The sequence below is a fragment of the Salmo salar genome, chromosome 25 (assembly GCF_965601325.2).
Source record: "Salmo salar chromosome 25, fSalSal1, whole genome shotgun sequence".
Taxonomy (NCBI): Eukaryota; Metazoa; Chordata; class Actinopteri; order Salmoniformes; family Salmonidae; genus Salmo; species Salmo salar.
In genome coordinates, this window is record NC_138315.1 from 24174170 (window position 1) to 24199356 (window position 25187).

General features: G+C 46.0%; 1 protein-coding gene across 1 annotated transcript in view; it reads right to left on the bottom strand.

Moving 5' to 3' along the window:
- Positions 1 to 561: 561 nt before the first annotated feature.
- Positions 562 to 25187, bottom strand: part of LOC106586430 (zinc finger protein GLI2) — a 103740-nt gene continuing 79114 nt past the window's right edge. The window contains exons 6-14 of the mRNA XM_014173702.3: positions 18473 to 18674; positions 17031 to 17232; positions 15436 to 15546; positions 15094 to 15225; positions 11862 to 12011; positions 10697 to 10861; positions 10139 to 10417; positions 6841 to 7189; positions 562 to 5024 (exon numbers count right to left, since the gene is read on the bottom strand). Coding sequence (XP_014029177.3) covers positions 2677 to 5024; positions 6841 to 7189; positions 10139 to 10417; positions 10697 to 10861; positions 11862 to 12011; positions 15094 to 15225; positions 15436 to 15546; positions 17031 to 17232; positions 18473 to 18674 — 3938 coding nt within the window. The 3' untranslated portion in view covers positions 562 to 2676. The remainder of the gene's footprint in view (positions 5025 to 6840; positions 7190 to 10138; positions 10418 to 10696; positions 10862 to 11861; positions 12012 to 15093; positions 15226 to 15435; positions 15547 to 17030; positions 17233 to 18472; positions 18675 to 25187) is intronic.

The window sequence follows — 25187 nt, forward strand, 5'->3', positions numbered from 1 at the left end:
TTTTTTTTACATCAGCTAACACAAAAATTAGCTATAAACAGTAAAAAGTTTGTGGGTATAAATGACCAGGAAAAAATGATGTATGATATGAAACGTATGGGCAGTGTTAATAAGAGGGTAGAATCATAAAGATCCTATGCAATTCTATGGGTAGGATCCCCTCAACGTGTTGAACAGGTGAACTCTGCTCTCTTCACGGTGTAAACATGATGTAGGAAAAAAATATTACAAATATAATCTCCGACACGTCCAGTGTATTTTTGATCAAGATGAATTCTTTGACATGAGGATGGTTTTCATGGTGTCTAGAATTCATTAGGGTGTGTGCAGAAGAGTTTGAATAACGATTCTTTGCTTTCATGTGTCCCAGAGGGACGAGACCATGTGATTTCAAAGGAGACACGACACAGCACTTTGGTTGAAACAGAAAAAACTGAGATACTGTATTTGAAATGTACAAAAGCTATATACAACACACACACACACACACACACACACACACACACACACACACACACACACACACACACACACACACACACACACACACACACACCACACACACACACACACACACACACACACAGCATAGTAAAATGGATGGGCAGCATACCTGTACATACGTTAAGGCTACTTTAATTCCAGCAAGCAAACTAAAATAAAAACTGAGGAGGTTGCGGTGTTTCATTGTTCTTGATATGATTTGTAATCAAAGTAATTCATCCCTTATTTGATTCTCCATATAGTCCATGTCTAGCTCAGTGAGTAGGGAGGGGTAATGAATCCACAAATTAGTGTGTAATCATGTCCACCGAGTACACATGGAGTACTAGCATATTCCTTCAGAGATCTGATACGTCCTAGACAGGCACAGGGTTTGTGTGTACAGCCTGGTCTAATAGACTAGACGTAACATAGTAAATGTAAATCAGGGATACTCAAATTAGGATATGTTTAGTTTGGATTGGTTACATAAGAGAGAAGGTTACTTAAGGCAAAAATTGAAGTAGGGTGTTTGGTCAGGGTGGATGGGTAGGCATATAACACAAACGTTTAGAAACCTAAAGGTTGAGTGTTCGAATCTCACAACTTTAGCATTTTGGCAACTTTGCAACTACCTACTACTTTTAGCTACTTTGCAACTACTTAGCATGTTAGCTAAACCTTCCCCTAATCCTAATCCTTTAATCCAACTGCTAACCTTAACCCCTAGTCTAGCTAACATTGGCCACCCAGCTAATGTTAGCATTAGCCACCTTACCACCTAGCTAAGCCCAACAAATTGGAATTTGTAACATATCATATGTTTTGCAAATTAGTAACATATTGAACGAATTGCAATTCGTTAAATATTGTAAGAATTGCAATTCATAACATACCATCCGAAATGGATGATGGGCATCCACAAATTAATACATAACATACGAAACGTAACATATCATACTAATAGGAGTGTCCCGTATTTAAATGTACTATGCTACGTCTACCCCTGAGTCCAGGTTAGCGTGTCTCCACAGACTGATTTACACTGAGGCAGATCTCTGTCCTTTTTTTTATCATACAGTCAGTCTCACAAAGAGGAGGGTCCTTAGAGGGTTACTGTACAGCTTCTGGAGGGCACTTGGAAGATATTTTATACAGTATGACAAGTGGCCATCTCCTGCACACTAGGGGCTGGTTTCACATACACAGATTAAGTATAGTCCTGGACTAAAAATCACTTTCAATTGAGAATCTCCACTCAGCATGTTTTTTAGTCCTTCATTAGGCTTAATCTGGGTCCACGAAAACCGTCTCTAGCTTTGCATGGGATTCTGTTCCACTGCAAGCTCCTCTATACATGGATGGATGTTAACAATGTAGCATCACAATGTTCTATAGTTGCATCATATTATACTTAGCTTGCAATAATCAAGTCTCTTTAACATAATTTAAAGCACGTACCATACAGTATATCTATAAACATGATCAAAGGTCGTAATGAGAAAATTATTCTAATATTTCCATATGCCTTTTTACCTGGCAACATCGTTACATGTATGTATGTTTCATGAATTCACATATTCCTCAAACATGATCTATTTAGCAAGGCACTTCGTGAACTGCTTTCAGTGCACTGCTTTTTAAAGAGTAACAAACATCAACAAATACGGAGCAATGGACACATATTTGCTGATGTATTTTTATACCCTGGTCTATTCTTATTCGTAGATACAAAGTATGGCTTTTCAAAACAGTGATAATGCTCCTTATGTCTTTAAAATGTTCCTTATGTCTTTACTATACTTACTTTCTCAACACAAACACTACTTAAAATGTACTTGAGCAAATATGACATATTACTGGATAAGCAAAGTCTCTATACAGGCCAGCGGAGATCGACATGCTCCTGAAGAGTAACTATTTCCATAAGGTATTGTTACATATAATCAGTGCTTTTATAGTACATTTTTCATTGAAATGGTCTGAATACACAATGGGGCATCCCAATAATCTTTCTTTCCTTCCGAAGTGTGCACTCTTTCCCTACTCCCCACAAAATTAAAAGCATTGGATTGGTGGGGCATGGGCTAGGCTAGAGGGAGTTTCTGTACATTTTCTTTCAAATCCAAGAAGGGAAGTTAACAAGTGCACAGTTCGGGAGAAAGGAGAGATTATTGTGACACAGCCAAGGCCTTAGCTCATCATGTTGAGGAACTTGCTCTCCTCAGCCAGGGTGGTCAACATGGAGCTCATGTCTCCGATGGCCATATTACCGATTCCTGCTGGCACAGAGGCCAGGGTCACAGAGTTACGGGGGGTGGTAAGCCTCGAGGAATTCTGGGACAGGCTGGTGAGGAGTCCGGGGCTGAGGGTCCCTGACATCAGGCTGGAGTGGTCTCCATCATCCAACATGGCGTCAAAGTCGATCTGGGCATGCTCCACGCCAGAGATCGATCCAGAGGAGCCGGATGAGTCAACGGTGCTGGTGACCTGGTTGACCCCTGGAGATGCCATGGTAACAGTGGTGCCTCCCGGAGTCTGGCCCATGAAGGGGGACATGGGGGAGTTGAAGCTCACATTGTGGTTGTTATTGGGTTCAAACATCTGGATCTGGCCAGCATAAAACATTGAAGCATTGGAGTTTGAGTCTCTGTTATGTCCGCCGGTATGTGCTGCGGTGCCACCCGGCCTCTTTGGACTGGCCTCATTGGTGTTGTGATGTAAGTCAGACTGAGGGAAACGGTTCTGCTGCATCATACTTCTGGACCCTGAGTGTTGTCTACTGCTCATAGACTTGGGCTCCATGGGAGGCCTGGGCTGCATCCCAACTCTGTTCCCAGTATTGACGTCTTGCTGCTGAGAAGAAATACTGTAGTTCTGCTGGTCAACCTGAATCATGTGGGGGACATAGCTTTCAACCTGAGTCCTTGACCTGTAGATCTGAGTATCAGGATTGTTGTGTGTAGCCATCACCCTGCTGTTGGGCAGTGCCATGCCATTAAAGTTGGGTCGTAGGCTGCCATTCCCAGATCCAGAGTTAGGGACAGGGATGATTTCTTGGCCATATCCTTGCTGGGGACTCATCTGCTCAGGATAGTTCATGCTGCATGGCTGCCTTTGTTGCTGTTGGACAGAGTTGATCCACTGGGAGTTGCTTCTCTGGGTGTAGCCTTGTAGCGCCATATTCTGGTTCATGGGCATCACCTGCTGGTTACTGTTACTACCCATTCTACCCTGGAAATGCCCAAAGTTCTGTCTCTGCTGGACCATGGCCAGGTTGTTGTTTCTGAGGAGGTTCTGCTTGGTGAGTCTGGAGGTGGCTGTAGCATCCACAGTCCCTGAGCTGACCTCGTTCCACTGGACTGGCATGTTGTTCTTGTTGTTCATACTGTGAGAGGCTGGGTACTGCTGCTGCTGGGAGCCAGACCCAGGGCTCATCTCGTAGGGGGGTAGGGGAGCCTGGCCTGACCCAGACAGGGGCATGTTGGCATCCACCATTGCCATCCTCCTCTGCCCATAGAACTGCTGTTGGGAGGAGGTCATATTCCCCTGGACCTGAAATCCGCCTTGTGATTGGCTGTTGGCGTAGTCGGCGGGGCCTGCTGATTGGCCGGGGCCAGTGTTCTGAGACCTGAGGTACTGTATGACATCATCAGGCAGCACCATGTCCTCATCTCCTGCATGGTCCAGCCCGTCCACGGCCATGGTCTCCATCACCACGTTCTCTGAGATGCTGGGGGGCCGTGGGGCGAAGGGGTGGTGGTGCAGGCTTCCGTCGGATCGCGTGTAGCTCTGCATGGCCAGGCCCCGGCGGTCGGCAGAGGGAGGAGGCATCACACTGTTGGGGTTCATACTGTTCATGCTGTTGTAGCGTTGGACTCGTGGAAGGGACAGTGGGTCTAGGGTAGGTCTGCGGACGGGGTCGCTGGCTCGCCGGGGAAGGTTCCCAGGGACCTCGTGGGGCATCATGCTATAGCTACTGTAGCCGATGTCGCTGCAGCGTCTGGGAACTGCTGCGGTAGGTGGGTGGAACAGTTGACAGTGGGATAAGCTCTCTCTTTCTTGGGAGTGGTCACCATACAGGGCCATCCTGGTCCTGAGGCTCATACGCTCCATGTTGGGCAGAGGTGTAGGTGGAGCTCCCCCGATTGCAGCAGCATACTTGGCCTTGAGATGGTAGTGCTGGGCAGGGGTGAGGCTGAGCAAACTAGAGAGGTTTCCACCTCCACACTGGCTGGCCTCGCTGGATCTACGGGACAGGTCTGTGGAGATGGGGTCGTAGGAGTCGGCTGAGCTGATGTTGTTGTGGCGGTTGCTGAACTGCGAGGCTTCGGAGGAACGGCGGCTGGAGTAGCAGGGGGAGATGCCAGAGGAGCGCCGACTGATGTAGGCTGAGCTGGCAGTGCTGGTGTTGCTGTCCCGGCGGCCCTGTTCGTTTAGCTGGTTCAGCATGGTCACCTCACATGACGACAGGTCACCAAGACGCTGACCAGGGTAGGGCCCGGGTGGAGCGATCATATTAGAGTTTTCCAGAAGGGAACCTGAGGAACCAACAAAAGGAGCCACATTATAACATATACAGTGCCTTGCAAAAGTATTCATCCCCCTTGGCATTTTTCCTATTTTGTTGCATTACAACCTGTAATTTAAATCGATTTTTATTTGGATTTCATGTAATGGACATACACAAAATAGTCCAAATTGGTGAAGTGAAATGAAAAAAATGACTTGTTTCAAAAAATTCTAAAAAATAAAAAACTGAAAAGTGGTGCGTGCATATGTATTCACCCTCTTTGCTGTGAAGCCCCTCAATAAGAGCTGGTGCAACCAATTACCTTCATAAGTCACATAATTAGTTAAATGAAGTCCACCTGTGTGCAATCTAAGTGTCACATGATCTGTCACATGATCTCGGTATATATACACCTGTTCTGAAAGGCCCCAGAGTCTGCAACACCACTAAGCAAAGGGCACCACCAAGCAAGCGGCACCGTGAAGACCAAGAAGCTCTCCAAACAGGTCAGGGACAAAGTTGTGGAGAATTACAGATCAGGGTTGGGTTATAAAAAAAATATCCAAAACTTTGAACATCCCACAGAGCACCTTTAAATACAATATTAAAAAATGGAAAGAATATGGCACCACAACAAACCTGCCAAGATTGGGCCACCCACCAAAACTCACAGACCAGGCAAGGAGGGCATTAATCAGAGAGGCAACAAAGAGACCAAAGATAACCCTGAAGGAGCTACAAAGCTTCACAGCGGAGTTTGGAGTATCTGTCCATAGGACCACTTTAAGCCGTACATTCCACAGAGCTGGGCTTTATGGAAGAGTGGCCGGAAAAAAGCCATTGCTTAAAGAAAATAAATAAGCAATCACGTTTGGTGTTTGCCAAAAGGCATGTGGGAGACTCCCCAAACATATGGAAGAAGGTGCTCTGGTCAGATGAGACTAAAATGTAGCTTTTTGGCCATCAAGGAAAACGCTATGTCTGGCGCAAACCCAACACCTCTCATCACCCCGAGAACACCATCCCCACAGTGAAGCATGGTGGTGGCAGCATCATGCTGTGGGGATGTTTTTCATCGGCAGGGACTGGGAAACTGGTCAGAATTGAAGGAATGATGGATGGCGCTAAATATAGGGAAATTCTTGAGGGAAACCTGTTTCAGTCTTCCAGAATTTTTGAGACTGGGACGGAGGTTCACCTTCCAGCAGGACAATGACCCCAAGCATACTGCTAAAGCAACACTTGAGTGGTTAAGGGGAAACATTTAAATGTCTTGGAATGGCCTAGTCAAAGCCCAGACCTCAATCCAATTGAGAATCTGTGGTATGACTTAAAGATTGCTGTAAACCAGCGGAACGTATCCAACTTGAAGGAGCTGGAGAAGTTTTGCCTTGAATCATGGGCAAAATCCCAGTGGCTAGATGTGCCAAGCTTATAGAGACATACCCCAAGAGACTTGCAGCTGTAATTGCTGCAAAAGGTAGCTTCACAATAAACAATATTTTGCATCTTCAAAGTGGTAGGCATGTTGTGTTAGTCAAATGATACAAACCCCCCAAAAATCTATTTTAATTCCAGGTTGTAAGGCAACAAAATAGGAAAAATTCCAAGGGGGGGGAATACTTTCGCAAGCCACTGTAGGGCAAACCCCCTTTCTAGGTGTCTAAGGCTTCTTCACATATTCCTCTCAACTCAATCTCTCCTATTATGGATGTGCAATATTTTTTACACAATATTTTTTTTCTTCCTTATTATCATTTACTAATCCTTCAGCATTATTGCAGGTTCTTAAAAACAGTTGTTATCAAAAACTATATTGTTCCAGTATAGAACTTCACACTTACCAACAGCAGGAATGGGAGGCAGCTTGGTGTTTCGGACCTGAGGTGCCTGAGGACCAGAGTTGGCCCAGGGACAAGAGTCCCTCACATTCTTCAGCCTCTCCTTCTTGATGTTCTCCAGCTTGATGGTGACTCCTCCCCCTTTATGAAGCCCAAGACCCACCCCCACCGAGTTGCGGGGGGAGAGGGTGGAGGAGTCCACCATGGGAGGGTCATCCAGTGCACTCAGGTCCCCAAAGCTGCCCCCACTGTGCAGGGCCATCTCTACTCCACTGTCATTGTTGTGGGCACTGCCAAGTGGCGACGGCTCACTGCTACATGACGAGTGACCGCCCGGGCTGGATTGGTACGTCTGGAGAGGGGGACAGGATAGGTGGTTCAGGTTAGACACCAAATCAAGCCTATTAAGGGCTTTTCACATTACTCTAGTCGATTTGGTTCGGATTGGCATGATAGTGTGAAACGGGTATCACTGTCAGACAGGGCATTGTTATTATAAAAAATATGCTTCAAGATGAAATACTGGAATACAGTTGCAAAATTCTGATTAATAAATTAGGTAAACTTTGCAAAACCACAAATTAAATGAATTATTTAGCCTAGCCATAGTTTCATAATCTTATTTATCATAGAATTGTTCGATTTTTTTCTAAAGGAAACATGTCTAGTGGAGGGACGGGGGATACTGTGATTCTCATCATAGTCAAGTGTTGACAGTGGTTATTTCTGACACAAACTGAACTAGAAAGAGTCTTGATCACAGCTTGATTGCTGGAACTATTTGTTCGGCGCACATGCTGAACAGTCAACGGGAATGTTTGAATATTAATTTGATAATTACTTTTATCATGGCCTGATAGACATTACTGTCAGATCTCTAGGCCACAGAAGAATATAACTGAATAAAGTGTGTGTGTGTGTGTGTGTGTGTGTGTGTGTGTGTGTACAAAGGGGTCCTTAAAGTATATAAACCCTGGAATTCTGATGCCATGTATTGGCCAATGAGAGGGTTTGAAGCCACCTGTTGGCCATATTGGCACTCCCCAGGAGAGCAGTCCTCCCTAGGAATGAATGGAATTCCACAGTATTTCAATTAAATGTTTTATGGACAAATGTACATGAATTTAAGTATTGTTCTGTTGTAGTGGGGGCAGTAACACTAGTACTTTCAAAGAAATTCTACTTTAAGAAAAATGTTTTATATATTTTTCAATGTTTTATTTGTATGTTTAGCTCACATAACATAATTTAAAAGTAAGCATTAAGGTGTGTGCAATAGAATAAACGTGGATTTTTTTGTTGTTGACATTAAGAAACGCATTTCTATAGCTTCTAAAATATTTCTTACAACGTTGAGGGAGTGCCAAGATGGAGGCACAGTGGCTTCAAAACTATTTGGACCTCTTGACATTTTCCACATTTTGTTACGTTACAGCCTTATTCTAAAATTGATTAAATAGTTTTTTTCCCCTCAACAATCTAAACACAATACCCCATAATGACAAAGCAAAAACTGTTTTTTTAGAAATGTTTGCTAATTTATAATTGAAAAAAAAGAAATATCACATTTATATAAGTATTCAGACCCTTTACTCAATACTTTGTTGAAGCACCTTTGGCAGCGATTACAGCCTCGAGTCTTCTTGGGTATGACGCTACAAGCTTGGCAAACCTGTATTTGTGGAGTTTCTCCCTTTGTCCTCTGCAGATACTCTCAAGCTGTGTCAGGTTGGGATGCGGAGCGTTGCTGCACAGCTATTTTCAGGTATCGCCAGAGATTTTCGATAGGGTTCAAGTCTGGGCTCTGGCTGGGCCACTCAAGGACATTCAGAGACTTGTCCCGAAGCCACTCTTGCGTTGTCTTGGCTGTGTGCTTAGGGTTGTTGTCCTGTTGGAAGGTGAACCTTCGCCCCAGTCTGAGGTCCTGAGCACTCTGGAGCAGGTTTTCATTAAGGATATCTCTGTACTTTTCTCTGTTCATCTTTGCCTCGATTCTGACTAGTCTCCCAGTCCCTGCCGCTGAAAATATCCCCACAGCATGATACTGCCACCACCATGCTTCACCGTAGGGATGGTGCCAGGTTTCTTCAAGACAGGATACTTGGCATTCAGGACAAAGAGTTCAATCTTGGTTTCATCAGACCAGATAATCTTGTTTCTCATGGTCTGAGAGCCTTTAGGTACCTTTTGGCAAACTCCAAGTGGGCTGTCGTGTGCCTTTTACTGAGGAGTGTCTTCCATCTGACCACTCTACCATAAAGCCCTGATTGGTGGTGTGCTGCACAGATGGTTGTCCTTCTGGAAGGTTCTCCCATCTCCACAGAGGAACTCTAGAGCTCTGTCAGAGTGACCATCGGGTTCTTGGTCACATCCCTGACCAAAGCCCTTCTCCCCCAATTGCTCAGTTTGGCCGGGCGGCCAGCTCTAGGAAGAATCTTGGTGGTTCCAAACTTCTTCCATTTAAGAATTATGACGGCCACTGTGTTCTTCGGGACCTTCAATGCTGCAAACATTTTTTGGTACCCTTCCCCAGATCTGTGCCTTGACACAGTCCTGTCTTGGAGCTCTACGGACAATTCCTTCGGCTTGGTTTTCGCTTTGACAAGAAGACAGCATCGATTACTGCCTCGAGTCTTCTTGGGTATGACGCTACAAGCTTGCTGAGGATTTATATATTTTTTTTACCCATTTTAGAATAAGGCTGTAATGTAACAAATTGTGGAAAAAGTCAAGGGGTCTGAATACTTTCCAAAGGCACTGTATAACTCATTGGGTAGATTTCACAGTACATCACAACATCTAACTGTTGCTAGTGTACACTTTAAAACCAGAAGCTCTTGGAAAGTCCTCTGTTCTTCATACATGGAGGAACAGAGTAGTGAATTTCAAATATATTGACTGTTGACTCAGGCTTGACATGCAGTGTTAAAAAGCATTGAAAGAAATAGAAACAGTGGTGGTGCTCACCTCAGTGAAGCCTGTCCAATAGGGAAAGTGTTAAGGAAAGAGAAGCACATTCAAGCAGTGACCAGAGAGGTGAGTTAGGTTAAGAAGAGGATAGACCATCAGCAGTTGTATCACAGATCAGTTCATGTGAAAGGTGATGTGATAAATGGTGAAAGGCTTGCATTTGCGTCACAAGACTCAAATAACATAGAACATGTATGAATGATAATGTTAAGATTAGCATTTGTAGTATTAAGTCGTTAGTAGTAGATGATAGGATTTTGACAATAGTCAAAGTCAATGCTTTGTTAAAAGCATCTGTTATGACACAATAAAATGTCACATCCAGTCTTACTATTGAGTTCTCAGTCTTGATTGACTTGACCTGCAGGCAGTCCTCTGCTCCTCTAATGGTGCTGTTGGCCACCATTTTTCCATCCATCCCTCTACCACTCTGTTTGGCGTTTGCCTCGTTCTCTCCATTCCCCTTAGGAGGACCCCTGGGGGGCACATCGCCACGTTGTTTCTTCGTGACGTGGGCCTCAGGTCCGTGGACCGTCTTCACATGCTTCCTGAGAGAGCTGGGGTCTGTGTAGCGCTTAGTGCACCCAGGGATCTTACAGATGTAGGGTTTCTGGGAAGAATAATTTGACATAATATCTTATTATCTGATGTTAAAGTTGATTACTGTTTTCATCCATTGTCTTCTGAAAATACATTATGCAAAAACACAAATAAAACAGAGAATAAGTTGACTGCATATTGAACATAAAAATCCTTGAAAAGTGTAAACACAATGAACTTAAATGTGCATTAGTTGATTTAAATAATGGCAGTGGGTAAATACATAGATGTAGTTCACAGTATGTCTCTCATTTGATTGGCTATGGTTGGGTGTCTACAGAAGCCTTACCTCATTGGAGTGAGTTCTGTTCTGGTGCTTGGCTCTGTCTGAGGCGTTGGAGAAGGCTTTGTTGCAGCCCTCGTGTTCACAGACGTAAGGCTTCTCCCCTGTGTGAGACCTCAGATGGGTCTTCAGGTTCTCCAGGCGAGAGTAGGCCTTACAGCATCCTTCAAACTAGAGAGAGAGAGAGAGGAGGGATGGATGGAAAAATTGATTGATGGAAAGGGGGAGGGAGAGAGAAGAGAGAGACAGACAACGGTCTGCGTTAGCAATAGCCTCAGAGACTCTGACATGCATCACACAAAAGTATTTGCTCTTTGAGAAAATGACTATTAAAAGAGACTGACATATACCACAAAAATGATTTGCTCTTTGAGAAAAAATTACTATTAGAACTATTTAAGCAAAGCGCCAGACATCATGGAACACTTTGTTGAAACAAAGCAGCTGAGCAGTTCTGTGTTTAGCTTTGGTATGCTATGCATTGTTATGTGGTAGGATTTGGTATTCCTTCAGAGTGTGCTGTACTGTGCACTGTGGGTAATTGACAGAGAGTGTGAGATGGGATCAAACTAGATTAGCTCAAATGTGGACATAAAAGAGCTGAGATCTTCCCTTTCAAAAACACAAGACTTGGTAGGGAGGGAGATAGCTAGGGTGAATGAGATGCATGTGGGATTTAGCAACTAAACTATACAGTAGAGTAGATCTTAATAAGGACCCATGGACCCCTAGTCCTCTCTTTACACTTGAATAACAAACATCCTCCTCTCATGTCAATCAGCCTTGTGAAGTCTTCTCTTCTCAGAAGTTCTCTTTTAATGGACTCACAAGCCCTCATTATTGAGCTTTGAAGCTGAGGAAACTACACACAAAAATGTTATCATGAGTGAATCAGTGCAACAGATGAATCCCTTAGTAAAGACCCAGAAGACTGTTCTATGTGGAGTGGATGGATTTCTACTGGTGAGAAGCTAAAGTACCATTTTAAGGCTATGGTCTATAGTTATTAAAGTGCATAAAGCAGAATCATAACCAGAGGTAGGACTTATGTGTGTGATACAAGCAGAGATAGTTAAGTGAGTGGCTTATCCGTGACCTATTATAGAAGACTCTGGACTTATTGGGAGAATGTGTACATTCCCAGGTGCATGTTGGGAGTTGGAGTTCTTACCGTGCATTTGTGTGGCTTCTCTCCAGTGTGTCTCCTCATATGGACCACCAGCATGTACTGAGCCTTGAAGGGCTTCTGTTCCCGCGAGCACTCATCCCAGCGACACACAAATTCCTTCTTCTCCCCATGGATGTGGTCATTGTTGATATGCTGCAGAGAGAACAGGGGAACATGGGGTTACATGGGAATAAAACACTTGGAAGTAAAACAGAGCAGGCATATCCATGTATCTCAACCTGTCTGGGAGATAGACATGAACCTCATCTGTTTCACGATCTGATATTCTCAATCAACAAGTTGTCAGATTTGTTTATGTCTTTAAAAATGTCCCCTTCCTGCTCATTTGAGGTGGGATGGTGTGTGTGTCGTTGTTGTTGTGTGTGTGGAGGAGACGTTGAGTCAGCAAATAGCTTGTGAGAGCAGACCTCCCAACCATCCCTCTCGGAGTTCCCACCAGAGTGGAACAACCTTCTTCCCTTCCCCACGCCAGACCACGAGTGACAACACCATCCATCAAGGCTGACAGTAAGTTTCCATTCGTCACGTTGTAGACAAAGGGTTGTGATGTGTTATTGGTGGGACTGTTTTGTCAGGCCCTGCGTCTCACACACACACACACACACACACACACACACACACACACCACACACACACACACACACACACACACACACACACACACACACACACACACACACACACACACACACACACACACACACACACACACACCTAACCTTGTGGGGACACACAATTCAGTTCCATTCAAAATCCTATTTTAATCTAACACCTAACCCTGAACCTAACCCGTACTCTTACCCTAACCCAAAAACCTAAAACTAAACCTAGCCCCCAACCCTAACTCTAACGTAATTCTAACATTTGACCTTTTGGGGACTAACAAAATGTCCCCAGTTGGTCAAATCTTTGTTTGTTTACTATTCAAGAATAGTTAAACACACACGCACACACACACAATCCTGACTTGTCTTCCTGACACCTGAGATTTACACACATCTCCTTCTCTCTCTCGCTTTGATCAGGAAACCAATGGTGTGTAACATACCGTGTGTACACTACACTGAGATGTCCATGCTTGAATGGTTGATTTTATTTTCTACCTAGAGATGTCTGTCTGTCTGTCTGTCTGTCTGTCTGTCTGTCTGTCTGTCTGTCTGTCTGTCTGTCTGTCTGTCTGTCTGTCTGTCTGTACTATCTGTCTGTACTATCTGTCTGTACTATCTGTCTGTACTGTACAAACTGAACTAGAGTTGGTATTTTAAAATGTTAGTCGTCACAGACATGGTTGAAAGATCGTCAAAGGACCTTGGAGACATGCATCCATTTCTGCGTGAGCGTTTCAAAAACATGACAGTGATTGGACAGAAATGTCTAGAGTTACATTTCATTAAATTACAGAAAACGAACTGAGAATCAAACACAAAGTTTTTGTTTCAGACGAACTGCCTGTCTTTCATGTAAGTGTGTGTGGTCAGGAGGGCAGGAAGACTCATTCTGCTGTATTGTCTAGGCATGCAAGGCCACTTGGCAAGATTACCCTGCTTAGTGCCTATCCCTCCATTTCCACTGAGCCACACGCACGCACACACACACACAAACAACCACATGGAAAATATTCACACAGCCAGACAAACCACTTTGTTTCCTTGGGACCTTTACCCTCACTATACTCTACTAATGTGGCCACTTTGTCACAAGCCGGGGCCCTGGTCAAAAATAGTGCACTATATAGGGAATAGGGTGCCATTTGGGATGTAGCCATCCACCCACTGACTGGGTTAGTGGTTGACAGTCCTGATCCTGCCCAGTTCCTTTTCAGAGGAAAAGTGGATGAACAAGTGAAGTGTGTGGCCTGCAGCAGGCTTCCATTTTCAGCCATGTACTCTTCATACCATACTGAAACCATAATTTGGGGCTATTGGGGAAGGATTACTTTGGGTAAATAGAACTTAGAAGTTCTACGCCATAATTGAGTGTATTTTTTGTCAAGGTGAGTGATTTCACTTGTATGACTGGTGAGAACATTGTGTGAAACCTTGGAACTACAGTACAGGGGGTGTGTACTGTAGATGGAGGGATAAAGTCCTATCAAATACTTGGCAGCAGACTCTCAGTTATTACATCTACAGATGCCTACATCTACGTTGGTATGTAATTAGAAGTTACTGTAACAAGAGACTCATTCACACACATGGACATTTACTGTTCATTTTTCTATTTTCCTTCCTTGCTGCCTTTCCCTTATTCCAGTGAGTTGTGGTATGTGTTCTGCTTCACCATGTCCATCCACACCCCACACCACCAGGCCCTAGCTTTGTTCCCTAATCCCCTCAATCCCTGACAGAGATGCAGTGTAGGGGGAATGGATCCTGGAACTTACTGGGGCTGGTCTGGACATGCCCTCTGTCAGGACGACTGGGGCCGGGGGGCTGGGTGGCAGGACGAGGGGGAGAAGTGATAGGGTGGGGGAGGAGAGGGGAGCAAAGGGGGGAAAGAGGGGTTCTAAGGTGGCTCAACTCCTGGACTTTCTTTGTCAAGACAGACTGGAGGGTGGAAAGGGGTCGAGAAAGGGGCTCCAAGGTGAATCCACTCCTGACCCGTAACACTGGGAGTTAGAGACTTCAGAACATTCCAGACTCAGCTCAGAGACTCCCAGTCTGGGTACTGGACTGACAATCCCAGTTAATCATAGCCTATTCGAGTAGAGTAGAGAGCGCTGCATCAGGGGTTCCTTAGAGAGGAAAGGAATAGAACAGAGTTCCAGAGCTCTGAGTATGACGATGGATTTACTGCCATGCCTCTATGGTTCAGAGGTCAGAGGTGGCTGAGAGCCAGGGGTTGGAGGTCACATCTGCAGGGGCGTTAGAGTAGCTCCGTCTCCTCAGTCGGAATCAACAGGCCTCATTAACCCTGCGCGTGTCCGCCACAGGAAAGGATCAGTTACTATTGCCTTGACTGGTTAAATCTTAAACCTGACTGGACTGACGCTTTAATGAGGAGCAGAGGAGGCCATTTTGAACATTAAAAAAAGGGGGAAATGGGAGGGTGTCTTTCAGACTTCTTCCTGTGTCTGTGTGCCTCTCTCTTGCCTTACGTTTTTGTCTACTGAAAGTCACAGGCATACCCCCTGACTGTAGAGGCACCAGCAGGCCCCTACTCACAGATGTCCTAACTCTATGTGGTTACTAAAGATCACTTAATAATTACTCACATGAACGAGCTGGTCCTGGGTGTCGTACTCCTTGCTGCAGCCGACCCAGTGACAGTTGGTCTCGTAGACAGCCTCTGGCTCCTGCTTACACTCATCTTTGTCCAGCTCCTCACTCAGGTCCAGGACATGCTCCTGTGGACGAGAGGACTCAGTCAGAGAGGGGTTCATGACTGTCTTATGTGCATGCAAGCACACAGTTTGTGTGTGTGTTGACTGTGTATATAACCAACTATACTGTACTATTCTGCATTTGCTTATCTGCATCTTAATGATCTAAGATTGCTTTTGCACATCTCACTGTAAAGATAAGGGAAGCAAAAAATAGGTTGTGGGATCCCATACCTGAAAGCATGGTGATATGGGCCGGGGTCCTTCTGCTTCTGTCTTGACCTTGTGCCTCTTGGTGATCATGGGGTTGACTGTGCTGCTCACCGCCGGGTCCCCACCAGCATTCTGCAGGAGAGAGAAGGAGGTAGACGTTAGAGACACAGACTATACCAGCCTTCTGAAGGACATACTGTAGAGAGAGCAGTAGAGGTTAGATAGAGTGGTCCTTAATGGCTCAGTTGGTAAGAGTGTCAAGTTCAATTCACACAGGGATTATACACTAAATGTATGCACTCACTAGATAAAAGTGTCTGCTAAGTGGCTAAACAGAAGAAGGAGTCAGAGATGCAGTGCTCTGGAGTGTGTAGAGACAGAGGCAGAGTTAAGATAACTCAGAGCAAAGTCAGAGCGACATCACAGTATTGTTCTTGGCGCTGGCTGACTGGCTCTGTTCTATGGTAACGTGATGATGTGAGGGTTGGTTGGTTTCAGAGTCAACCAGAGCCAGCCAAGCACCAGGCTCAGGGCCCATAACTCGTATAGCGACCCGACACAGAGACTAAACAGTTTAGACTGCTTTATGAGAGTCAGCCAGGGGAAATATGAAAAGAGAGAAATTATTATCCACACTGCAACGCTCAGAGCTTTGATCCTCCAACCAACTCTCAACATAACAGACAGACAGGCCTTTTTACGCCTCAGTCACAGGCTCTGTGGAGGAGACGCTCAGTGTGAGTGTGTGTGTGTGTTTAAGCATCATAAAAAAGGATATGAAGTGAGGGTTGGGGGTCAGTGAGGAGGGGTCTCTCTAGTCTCCAAATCCCACCCAGCCACTACAGTACAGTACGGCGCTGACTGTGCTTCAGGGGCCCCATGTTCTCACTAACACTAACTTCAATGGCTGGAAACCAAGGGAAATGTGGTTCTGATCAATGTCAGTGAGGGGGGGGGGGGGGGGATTTAGCTCAGTGTGTGTGTGTGTGTGTGTGTGTGTGTGTGTGTGTGTGTGTGTGTGTACATTGGTATACTAAAATTGACATAGTGATGGAATTTATGGGTGTCTCTGTGTGTACATTGGTATGCTAAAATTGACATAGTGATGGAATTTATGGGTGTGTGTGTGAGGGGTTGACGGTAGATGAGGGGGAAGTTTACATTCATAGAGACCATGTATACAATAGGTTGATAAAGGAGACAGAGTAACAACGTCTATGAACTGAGACAGATAAAAACTGCTGCTAATGGGAGGGAGTCATCCTCCAGCTCGTAGCTGAGCGAACCCTAGCCAAAAACACTGGCAGTTTATGGCACTCTTGGGCTGGATTCATTTAGCATGCCAGAATTTTATCCAGAATTTACGTAGTATAATTTGGACAATATACAGTCTACATTCCATTCAGGTTAGAGATCTTTGGTTTCTGTGTTATAGCTGAATGGAATTCATCCGTATCCCTCTCTGTGTATTCACAACTCCATTCATAGAATTGCATATAAAACATGAATTATAGGATCTCTAGGACTACATCGTCATGCGCGTCACAATTAAACCAGTGTTTGTGAGATATCAGACATATAAGTGCAGATATCTGACGTAAGACAATGCTGCTCACCTGGTTGGACTCAGAGCTGGAGGTGTTGTGGGTGGTGTTGAGGGTGGAGGCTGCCAGGGCGTGGGCATGCTGGCGGGCAGCGAAGGAGGGCGAGGGCTGGATAAGGGGAGGAGTATGGCCGAACGCACTCAGGCCTCTCTGCTGGTTGAGCAGCTGCTGGTAGGCCATGGGGTTGATGGGGTGGGGAAAGGTGAACGACGGACTGAGAGATGAAAGGACAGGTCAGTTATTAGCGGATGCACCCCATTTTAAGTACAACAGCAAATAAAATAACTGTAATCACTTAGTTATAGAGATAAGACCACTTTTAAAACTGTGCAGCTATTCTATGATTGATTGGTGTATGTGGAGCCCTATGTGTAGATTGTTGAAAGTAATACATAAGTTCTAGAGGTGTATATGTGTAGAATAGTTGTTGTGTACTGTATATGTGTGCACTACATGTACACTATATACAAAAGTATGTGGGCACCCCTTCAAATTAGTGCATTCGTCTATTTCAGCCACATCCATTGCTGATAGGTGTATAAAACCGAGCACACAGCCATGCAATATCCATGAACAAACATTAGTTTGTAGAATGCCTTACTGAAGATCTCAGTGACTTTCAACGTGGCACCGTCATAGGATGCCACCTTTCCAACAACTCAGTTTGTCAAATTTCTGCCCTGCTAGAGCTGCCCTGATCAACTGTAAGTGCTGTTATTGTGAAGTGGAAACATCAGCTGTGAAGTGGTAGGCCACACAAGCTCACAGAACAGGACCGCCGGGGGCTGAAGTGCGTAAAAATCATCTGTCCTGTTGCAAGACTCACTTCTGAGTTGCAAACTGCCTCTGGAAGCCTTTCATCGGGAGCTTCATGAAATGGGTTTCCATGGCCAAGCAGCCGCACACAAGCCTAAGACCACCATGCTCGCCGCCATTGGACTCTGCAGCAGTGGAAACATGTTCTTTGGAGTGATGTATCACGCTTCACCATCTGGCAGTCCGATGGATGAATTTGGGTTTGGCAGATGCCAGGAGAATGCTACCTGCCCCAATGCATAGTGCCAACTGTAAAGTTTGGTGAAGGAGGAATAATGGTTGTGGCTGTGGTTCGGGCTAGGCCCCTTAGTTCCAGTGAAGGGAAATCTTAACACTACAGCATACAATGACATTCTAGACGATTCTGTTTCCAACTTTTGGGATGGATTGGAACACCGACCGAGAGCCAAGCCTAATTGCCCAACATCAGTGCCCAACCTTACTAATGCTCTTGTGGCTGAATGGAAGCAAGTCCCCGCAGCAATGTTCCAACATCTAGTGGAATGCCTTCCCAGAAGAGTGGAGGCTATTGTAGCGGCAAAGGGGGCACCAACTCCATATTAACGCCCATGATTTTGGAATGAGATGTTTGACGAGCAGGTGTCCACATACTTTTGGTCATGTAGTGTATCTTGTACCTGATGCCGCTGACTGACAGGTGTCCGTAGGAGCTGCTGGCTGCAGAGCTGGAGCGTGAGTTGTTAATGTAGGCCACGAGGGAGTTGGGCGAGGTACGGATCATGGTCTGCAGGTCGATGCTGGCGTCTGAGAGAGGGGAGATGGACAGGGCTCGCTTTCTGTTCAGCCTGGGGGTCAGTCTGGGGCTGGAGAACCGGGACACTGCAGATCAAGAGCACAATCATTCAATCAAACAAACATATTTATAAAGCCTTTTTAACATCAGCAGTGCTTTGCAGTACCCAGGCTAAACCCCAACGAGAAAGCCTATACACACACAACATGTTAGTGACCCTTTCTCCCTACACTGACTAAGTGTTACAACAATTGTGAGAAGAAAACCAAATGTCACTAGTAGTACACTCCCACAGCATACTAAAAAGTAAGAACACTAATGTCAGTCAGTCAGTAAACCCCCAAAGAGTTACAGTTTTAAGATGAAAGCAGAAGAAACCTGTTTATCCAGAGGTGTTCTAGTAGAGGTCATTCTAGTGCTAGTCTAGCCTAGACTAAGGTACAGTCCCCCTCAGTCTGTCTATGCTGTACCAAATGGCATCCCATCCATATTTAGTGCACTGCACTACTTTTGACCAAAAGTAGTGCACTACATAGCTAATAGGGTGCCATATAGGATGCAACCTATATCTCTCTCCATCATCTCTCTAACACCACCCCAACCCTCCTCCTCCCCTTAACGCTCACATCCTCTTATGCATAATGAATCCCTCCCAATCATTTGCTGTAATTACCGTGATAAGAATCTCACCCAGTCAGTTGTATTTCAGCATGTTAAATGGAGGCAATTTAAACACATTGATTTGAGAATACCATTAAAAGAATGAAGCATAGCTACAAAAGGTAAAGGTAAACCCAGAGAGTCATGCTGTTTTTGGAGCACGAATATTACAGTAAAAAAAACAAAAAAACATTACCTTTCTTTCCCATGAACTGTTGATTTGGTATCGTGTCAACTTTGACCCCTTTGGAACTAATTCCCTCAGGTTGTGTATTATAATCATGTAGACATCCTTAACCGAGTTCTGTGCATGTAATTCTACCTGAATTGAGCATGTAGTTCACTTTAACCTTCCTCTTTGGGACATGCAATGGAAAGTCCCTTTTACAGGCTTCATAAAACAGTTCCAGGTGGTCAAAGACATTTGGAAAGATGTCTTTCAGGGTTGTTCAAAAAGTTTATTGAATTTTTCTTTGGTGGCATTGGGTTTGACTCTGTTCCTGTGGCAATGGGTGACAGCTAGGGAGAGAAAGACAGAGGTGGTGGTAGGGAAGGTAAATGGAAAGTGGGATACTTTCCCATTCAGTTGTACAACTGAATGCCTTCAACTGAAATGTGTCTTCTGCATTTAACTCAACCCCTCTGAATCAGAGAGGTGCGGGAGGTTGCCTTAAATTGACATCCACGTCTTCGGCGCACGGGAAACAGTGGGTTAACAGCCTTGCTCAGGGGCAGAACGACAGACTTTCACCTTGTCAGCTCGGGGATTCTATCCAGCAACCTTTCGGTAGGGGGTAGTCGCTAGCAGAATACGGGGTAAGGGTAGGGGGTAGCGTTGGCCAGCTGTTGTGGGCCAACAGGTGCTGAGTATTAGCTCTGGTGTGATGTGGCGTGGCAGGACACATACCAGGGCAGAGTGGTGGGGGTAGTACTGGTCTGGGATGGGGGGTTATTAGGCCTAACAGGGGGCATCATCAGAGGCGCTGGCAACAGGAAGTTCTTAATAGCTCCCATCACACCTCCCCAAAACACACGGACAGACGCACACACCACCACCTGCCAACATGTCAAACACACCACTGTCAGCCTGCAGCCAATCCTCTAACCCTTTATTGGGTAAATTAGTGATCCTTTCTTCCAGGCCATATGGATCCAGAGACCACTATACTTATCCAAACCTACGGCCGTAAAAACGGTAGTCTTATACATGGTGTGTGTGTGGGTGGGTGTCGGGGCGTGCGCACGTGTGTGGGTGTGTGTAAAAAAGACTATTATGTTGCTGAGTTGTAAAACAAAAGGCTTATGTGCTTACTTAGAGAGCTGCAGGACTTCAGAGGGACTCTGGCTGCTCTATGAAAACTCAGCTGTAGAGATGTATGAAAAAGTTGGCAAAAACAACAATCGGTCCCTAGGAATGTTCTTCTATGAAGCTAAAAAAATAAATGTGTCAAGTATCATTAGGCATATTGCGAAAGGGGGGGGGGGGTTATCGGGGGAGTAGAGGGGAGGAGAGAGAGGGAGGTGGAGTGGGGAGAGGAGAGGGTTGCTACCCGGATACGACAGTGGTTTATAGTATACTCTTTAGAAAGGCTGGGGTGGATTCAGATTTGCATCGAGTGTAATGGCTCTTTCTCTCTAGCCTGAGACTGGGCTGGCCCATTGTGGAGCTGCCGTGTGTTTGTCTGTGTGTGGGTCTGTGTGTGTGGTGCAGCGGTCTTATTCATCTCTGCTCACCACAGAACAGAACTGAACCTCAGGGGCGATTTGCTTAATAATGTGCCACTTTATAAAGCAGGAAACTAAGCGAGGTACTGCTCACAGCCTGGCGAAACTGGTGCCTGCCTCACCCCCTGGGCACCCTTCCCAAAAGACAGCCTCATACCTCATACCCCAACCCCCAAAACCCACCATATCCCTAGCCCCAGACATGGTCTCAACCCCTTCACAAAAGACTGATTCACCCCCCCAAAACCCACCCCTATATCCCCAGACATACTGTAGTAATAACCCCCTAAACCCACCATCCCACACCCCAACCCTCAGACATTGTCTCAACCCCTTTCATACCTCAAACCCCAAAGTCCCCATCCGTACCCATCCCCAGAAAAACTGTAGGTTCTCCCTAATCAATTCACTACAACTTTTTGTATCCACTCAGGAGTCCCTAGTTAATGTGTTAGTCAACAGTGTGTGCATGAGAGCGCAGTGTTTGCTCTTCTAGCCTGGACCTGGCACACCAAGGATACACTCCCCCACTGGCCCCCCATGTTAGAGAGACAGCGCCTGAAGACAGCCGCAATTTATTAGGGCGGCAGGTAGCCTTGAGGTTAGAGCGTTGGGCCAGTAACCGAAAGGTTGCTGGTTTGAATACTGGAGCCGACAAGGTGAACAATATATCACTGTGCCCTTGAGCAAGGCACTTAACCCTAATTGTTTCAGGGGCGCTGTATAATGGTGACCCTGGCTGTGACCCCACTCCCTGCGGGTGTCTCAGGGGGAGTTGGTATATGCAGAAAAACACGTGCGTAACAGGACAAATATAAGCACCCCTGTGAGGTCATTGTTGTGTATGCGCTGCCTGAGGTCACTCAGGCAACACACACAGTGATAGAGTGCTTTATCGATGGTCGGGCTCTAATTTAGGGGTATGCCAGGTTCTGGCAGCAGGGAGGTGGCGTGGCGCTGGCCCGAGGGATATGTCCTGTTCTCTAGGTCTGGGACTCTGTCTCTGTGGGAGCAGAGTGGAGCACAGGGAGGGTTGGCTATAATTGGGGGATCTGGACTGATATATAGGTTCATAATTACAGGCACTTGAGTGCACATTAACAAAAAAAAACTAAAAGGGGGCTGAGCGATTATTTTAAGCATCTGCCTTGCTGTTTTGATGGAAATGGCTTTGTGGAAAATCTGAATACTGTAATTGAAGGGTAGTAATCCTTAATCCTTTACCCCCCCCCCCCCCCCCCCCGTCCCTCCCAGTACAGCCCCCAAACCAAAGCCCCCCGAATGAGAGTTGGCACAGGTTCCACACACAGCACACAAAGGTAGTCTCCCTTTGTTCAGTGCAACAGGCTTTAGAGGCCTGTAGTTAGTAGTTAGCCTGAGAGAATGATATTACAATGGGATGTAGGGTCTCTTTATCTGGGCTCTGTTTTCCCATCAGGAGAGCCAGTGGAGCCCTGTGGAGGGCCTGGCTTTGTTGGGTCATTTAGTTAGGAGTGTTGATTCACTACGTCCGCTGCTCTCTGGCTATGTCTGTCTGTCTCTCTCTCTGGTCTCTCTCTCTGGTCTCTCTCTCTGGTCTCTCTCTCTGGTCTCTCTCTCTGGTCTCTCTCCTCTCTCTGGTCTCTCTATCACTCGGTCTCTCTCTCTGGTCTCTCTATCACTCGGTCTCTCTCTCTAGTAGGGTTGCTGTACAGTGGATCCACTACCACCACTGCTCTAGCTCTCTCTCTTTCAGATGACCCCAGACTGAGGTAAAGCATGCAGGGTCAGGCGTTGGTCCTCCGAGGCAAGGGAGAGAGGCCCAGCGCGAGGCCCATTCTCCCCCCTAAACAACACCGCAGCCTGGGTACCAGCCAGCCAAGAGCCCCAGCCAAGTCCAGCCACCCCCGATCCCCTCTGCTCTCCTCCGAGTGGGGAGGAATGTTTATTTTTCCTGGTAAATCTCGCTAATACCATCACTGCACATTTTATTAGAGGGAGCTCACTGCGATGATTCCCCTATGAGCCCCCAGTGTCCTGCTAAAGCCAGCTGTGTGTTTTTGTGTATGTGCACACTTCTGCCGGGGGCTCATGTGTGTTCATACAGTAAGTGTTTGTGTATGTAGTCCGCAGGGACTGGACAAGACCCCCCTCATTCTCCGTCCCTCCCTCCCTCCTCCTCCCCAAACACTAAGATCTCTTTTTCCTCTGACTGCATGGCAGACATTTACTTTGGCAGCAGCTATTGTCATGGGACCTTTGAGTTTCTTTTCCCGGCAGCAGGGTCCTATGCTGTTAGTGCTCTACAACCCTCCCCCCTTGTTCAGCCTTGTTTGGCGCGTTCCTCAGTGAGCTTACTATTAAGACATGATGAAGTGTAATCTGTAGGATTTACAGTATTTAAGTTTACACTGAAAAGGGTGAAAATGCTGATCCAGCTAGAGCAGGGGTGGCTAATCCTTTTGTCTTGAGGGCCACATCGGTATTAAACAATTCAGAGGAGGGCTGTACAGATTCTTTTCCAGACCGATTTGTTCCATCTATCCATCGATCTATCTGAGATCTCTGGGTGAGACCACTCATAACATCACACGCCACACGCAATAGATTTACTAAGGGCTTTAGGGAACAAGGCCCAACTGGCCTCTGCCTGGTCTGGTGGAAACATTTGTGTCTGCTATTAGCGGGGGAAATTGGTCTATGTTGTTTTAGTGGATGAACGCGTCAGAGCACGCCACTGGCACGGAGGCACACTTGGCATTTCAGCACGGCCCACGATAACCAACCAACTGATGGACGGCAGGAGGATCTGTCAGTGTTTGTTTTGTAGGCCTGTCGGAGCAGACTGCATGTAGCCTACATGGCACCCATTCCTCAATCAGTCACACAGTGGGCGGAGGAGAGGAGCAGAGAGCTACTGGGGTGCGTCCCAAATGGCACTCTATTCCCAATACTGTATAGTGCAGTAATTTTGACCAGGGCCCATAATGTGTTCTTAGAGAAAGCATTACTACTTAGCTACCTACTCCCCTTCACGTTCTGCGGAGCATAAGGCCTCAACAAAGGGATCCAAAACTGAGAATGGGTTTGCACACAGTCAGATTAATGATCAGATTATTACGGTATACAATTGTCAACCTACTGTATACAGTACCACGCATGGGCACAGGGATACATGGTCTGTCCTGAGCAGCTAGTTCTGGGAAACTGGACAGCATCAGCGTGCCATGTTTAGTGTCATTTAGCTATGTTCTTGAGAAAAGACCCAGGTTATAGCTCTGCTTAATGGCAGTGGTAAAACTTACAGTAAATCCATACATTTAGCCCTATGGAACTATGAGAACACCTGACTGTCTTAAAACTTTACTGTACACCCGGCACTAGGGCTAGTCTGCAGAATTTTCCATTAACACATTTCTCCCTTTTATTAACGATCACCATTTTTTAAGTCCACTCTCTCATGTTTGCAGTACTAATAGGAATAATTGGGAAGGGAAAATAACCAGCCATACTATAACTTTGGGTTCACTGAGGACTCAGCTCTTGTGGTAGGTCCAATGAATTTATTAGAGCATAAATTGATTTTTAAATATGCATATGAATTTATTTTATTTTATCAGCGCTAGGCTTCCAAAACAAATGTAGCGGTCTCGATGCATATGTATCGCCCTCTCTGCCGTTAAATGAGGCTCTTTATTCAGCCAGGCCGTATGCTGAGACGCTGAGCCATTAGCTGGCTGGCTAGGTCAATACAGAGCCTGTGTGTGTCTGTGGAGCTGCTAGCCTCGCTAACCGCACTAACGGAGAGCTTCAAGCCAGAGTGTGCCCAGGACGCTGACCACATCAAACCCAGCCAGGTTTGAGAAGTAGAGAACACCAAATAAACCTGCCAGGGGGAGGTGTGGAGGTGAGGGGGGTGCGGGAAGGCGAGGAGAAGGCCCAGTTCTGTGCTGTGTGAGTCGGTGTCTGTGGGTGTTTGAGCAAACAGCCTCCCCAAACAACTGTGGGAAGCCAGCAGCAGTGGCGGTCACGCCGGGAGAGAGGAGTGGCAGGATGGATGGAGGAATGGAGGGACGGAGTAGTGAAGGAGGAAGACAACAACCTCTATGCCCAAATCTGCATGCCCTCCCCTCCTCCTCCCTCTCTTCATGTTTGATTTAGTGATTGAGGGGTAATTTAAACGGTTCATTTCAAGGTGGATCCTGCGTTGGCAGGGATCATGGCGGTAGCGTTTT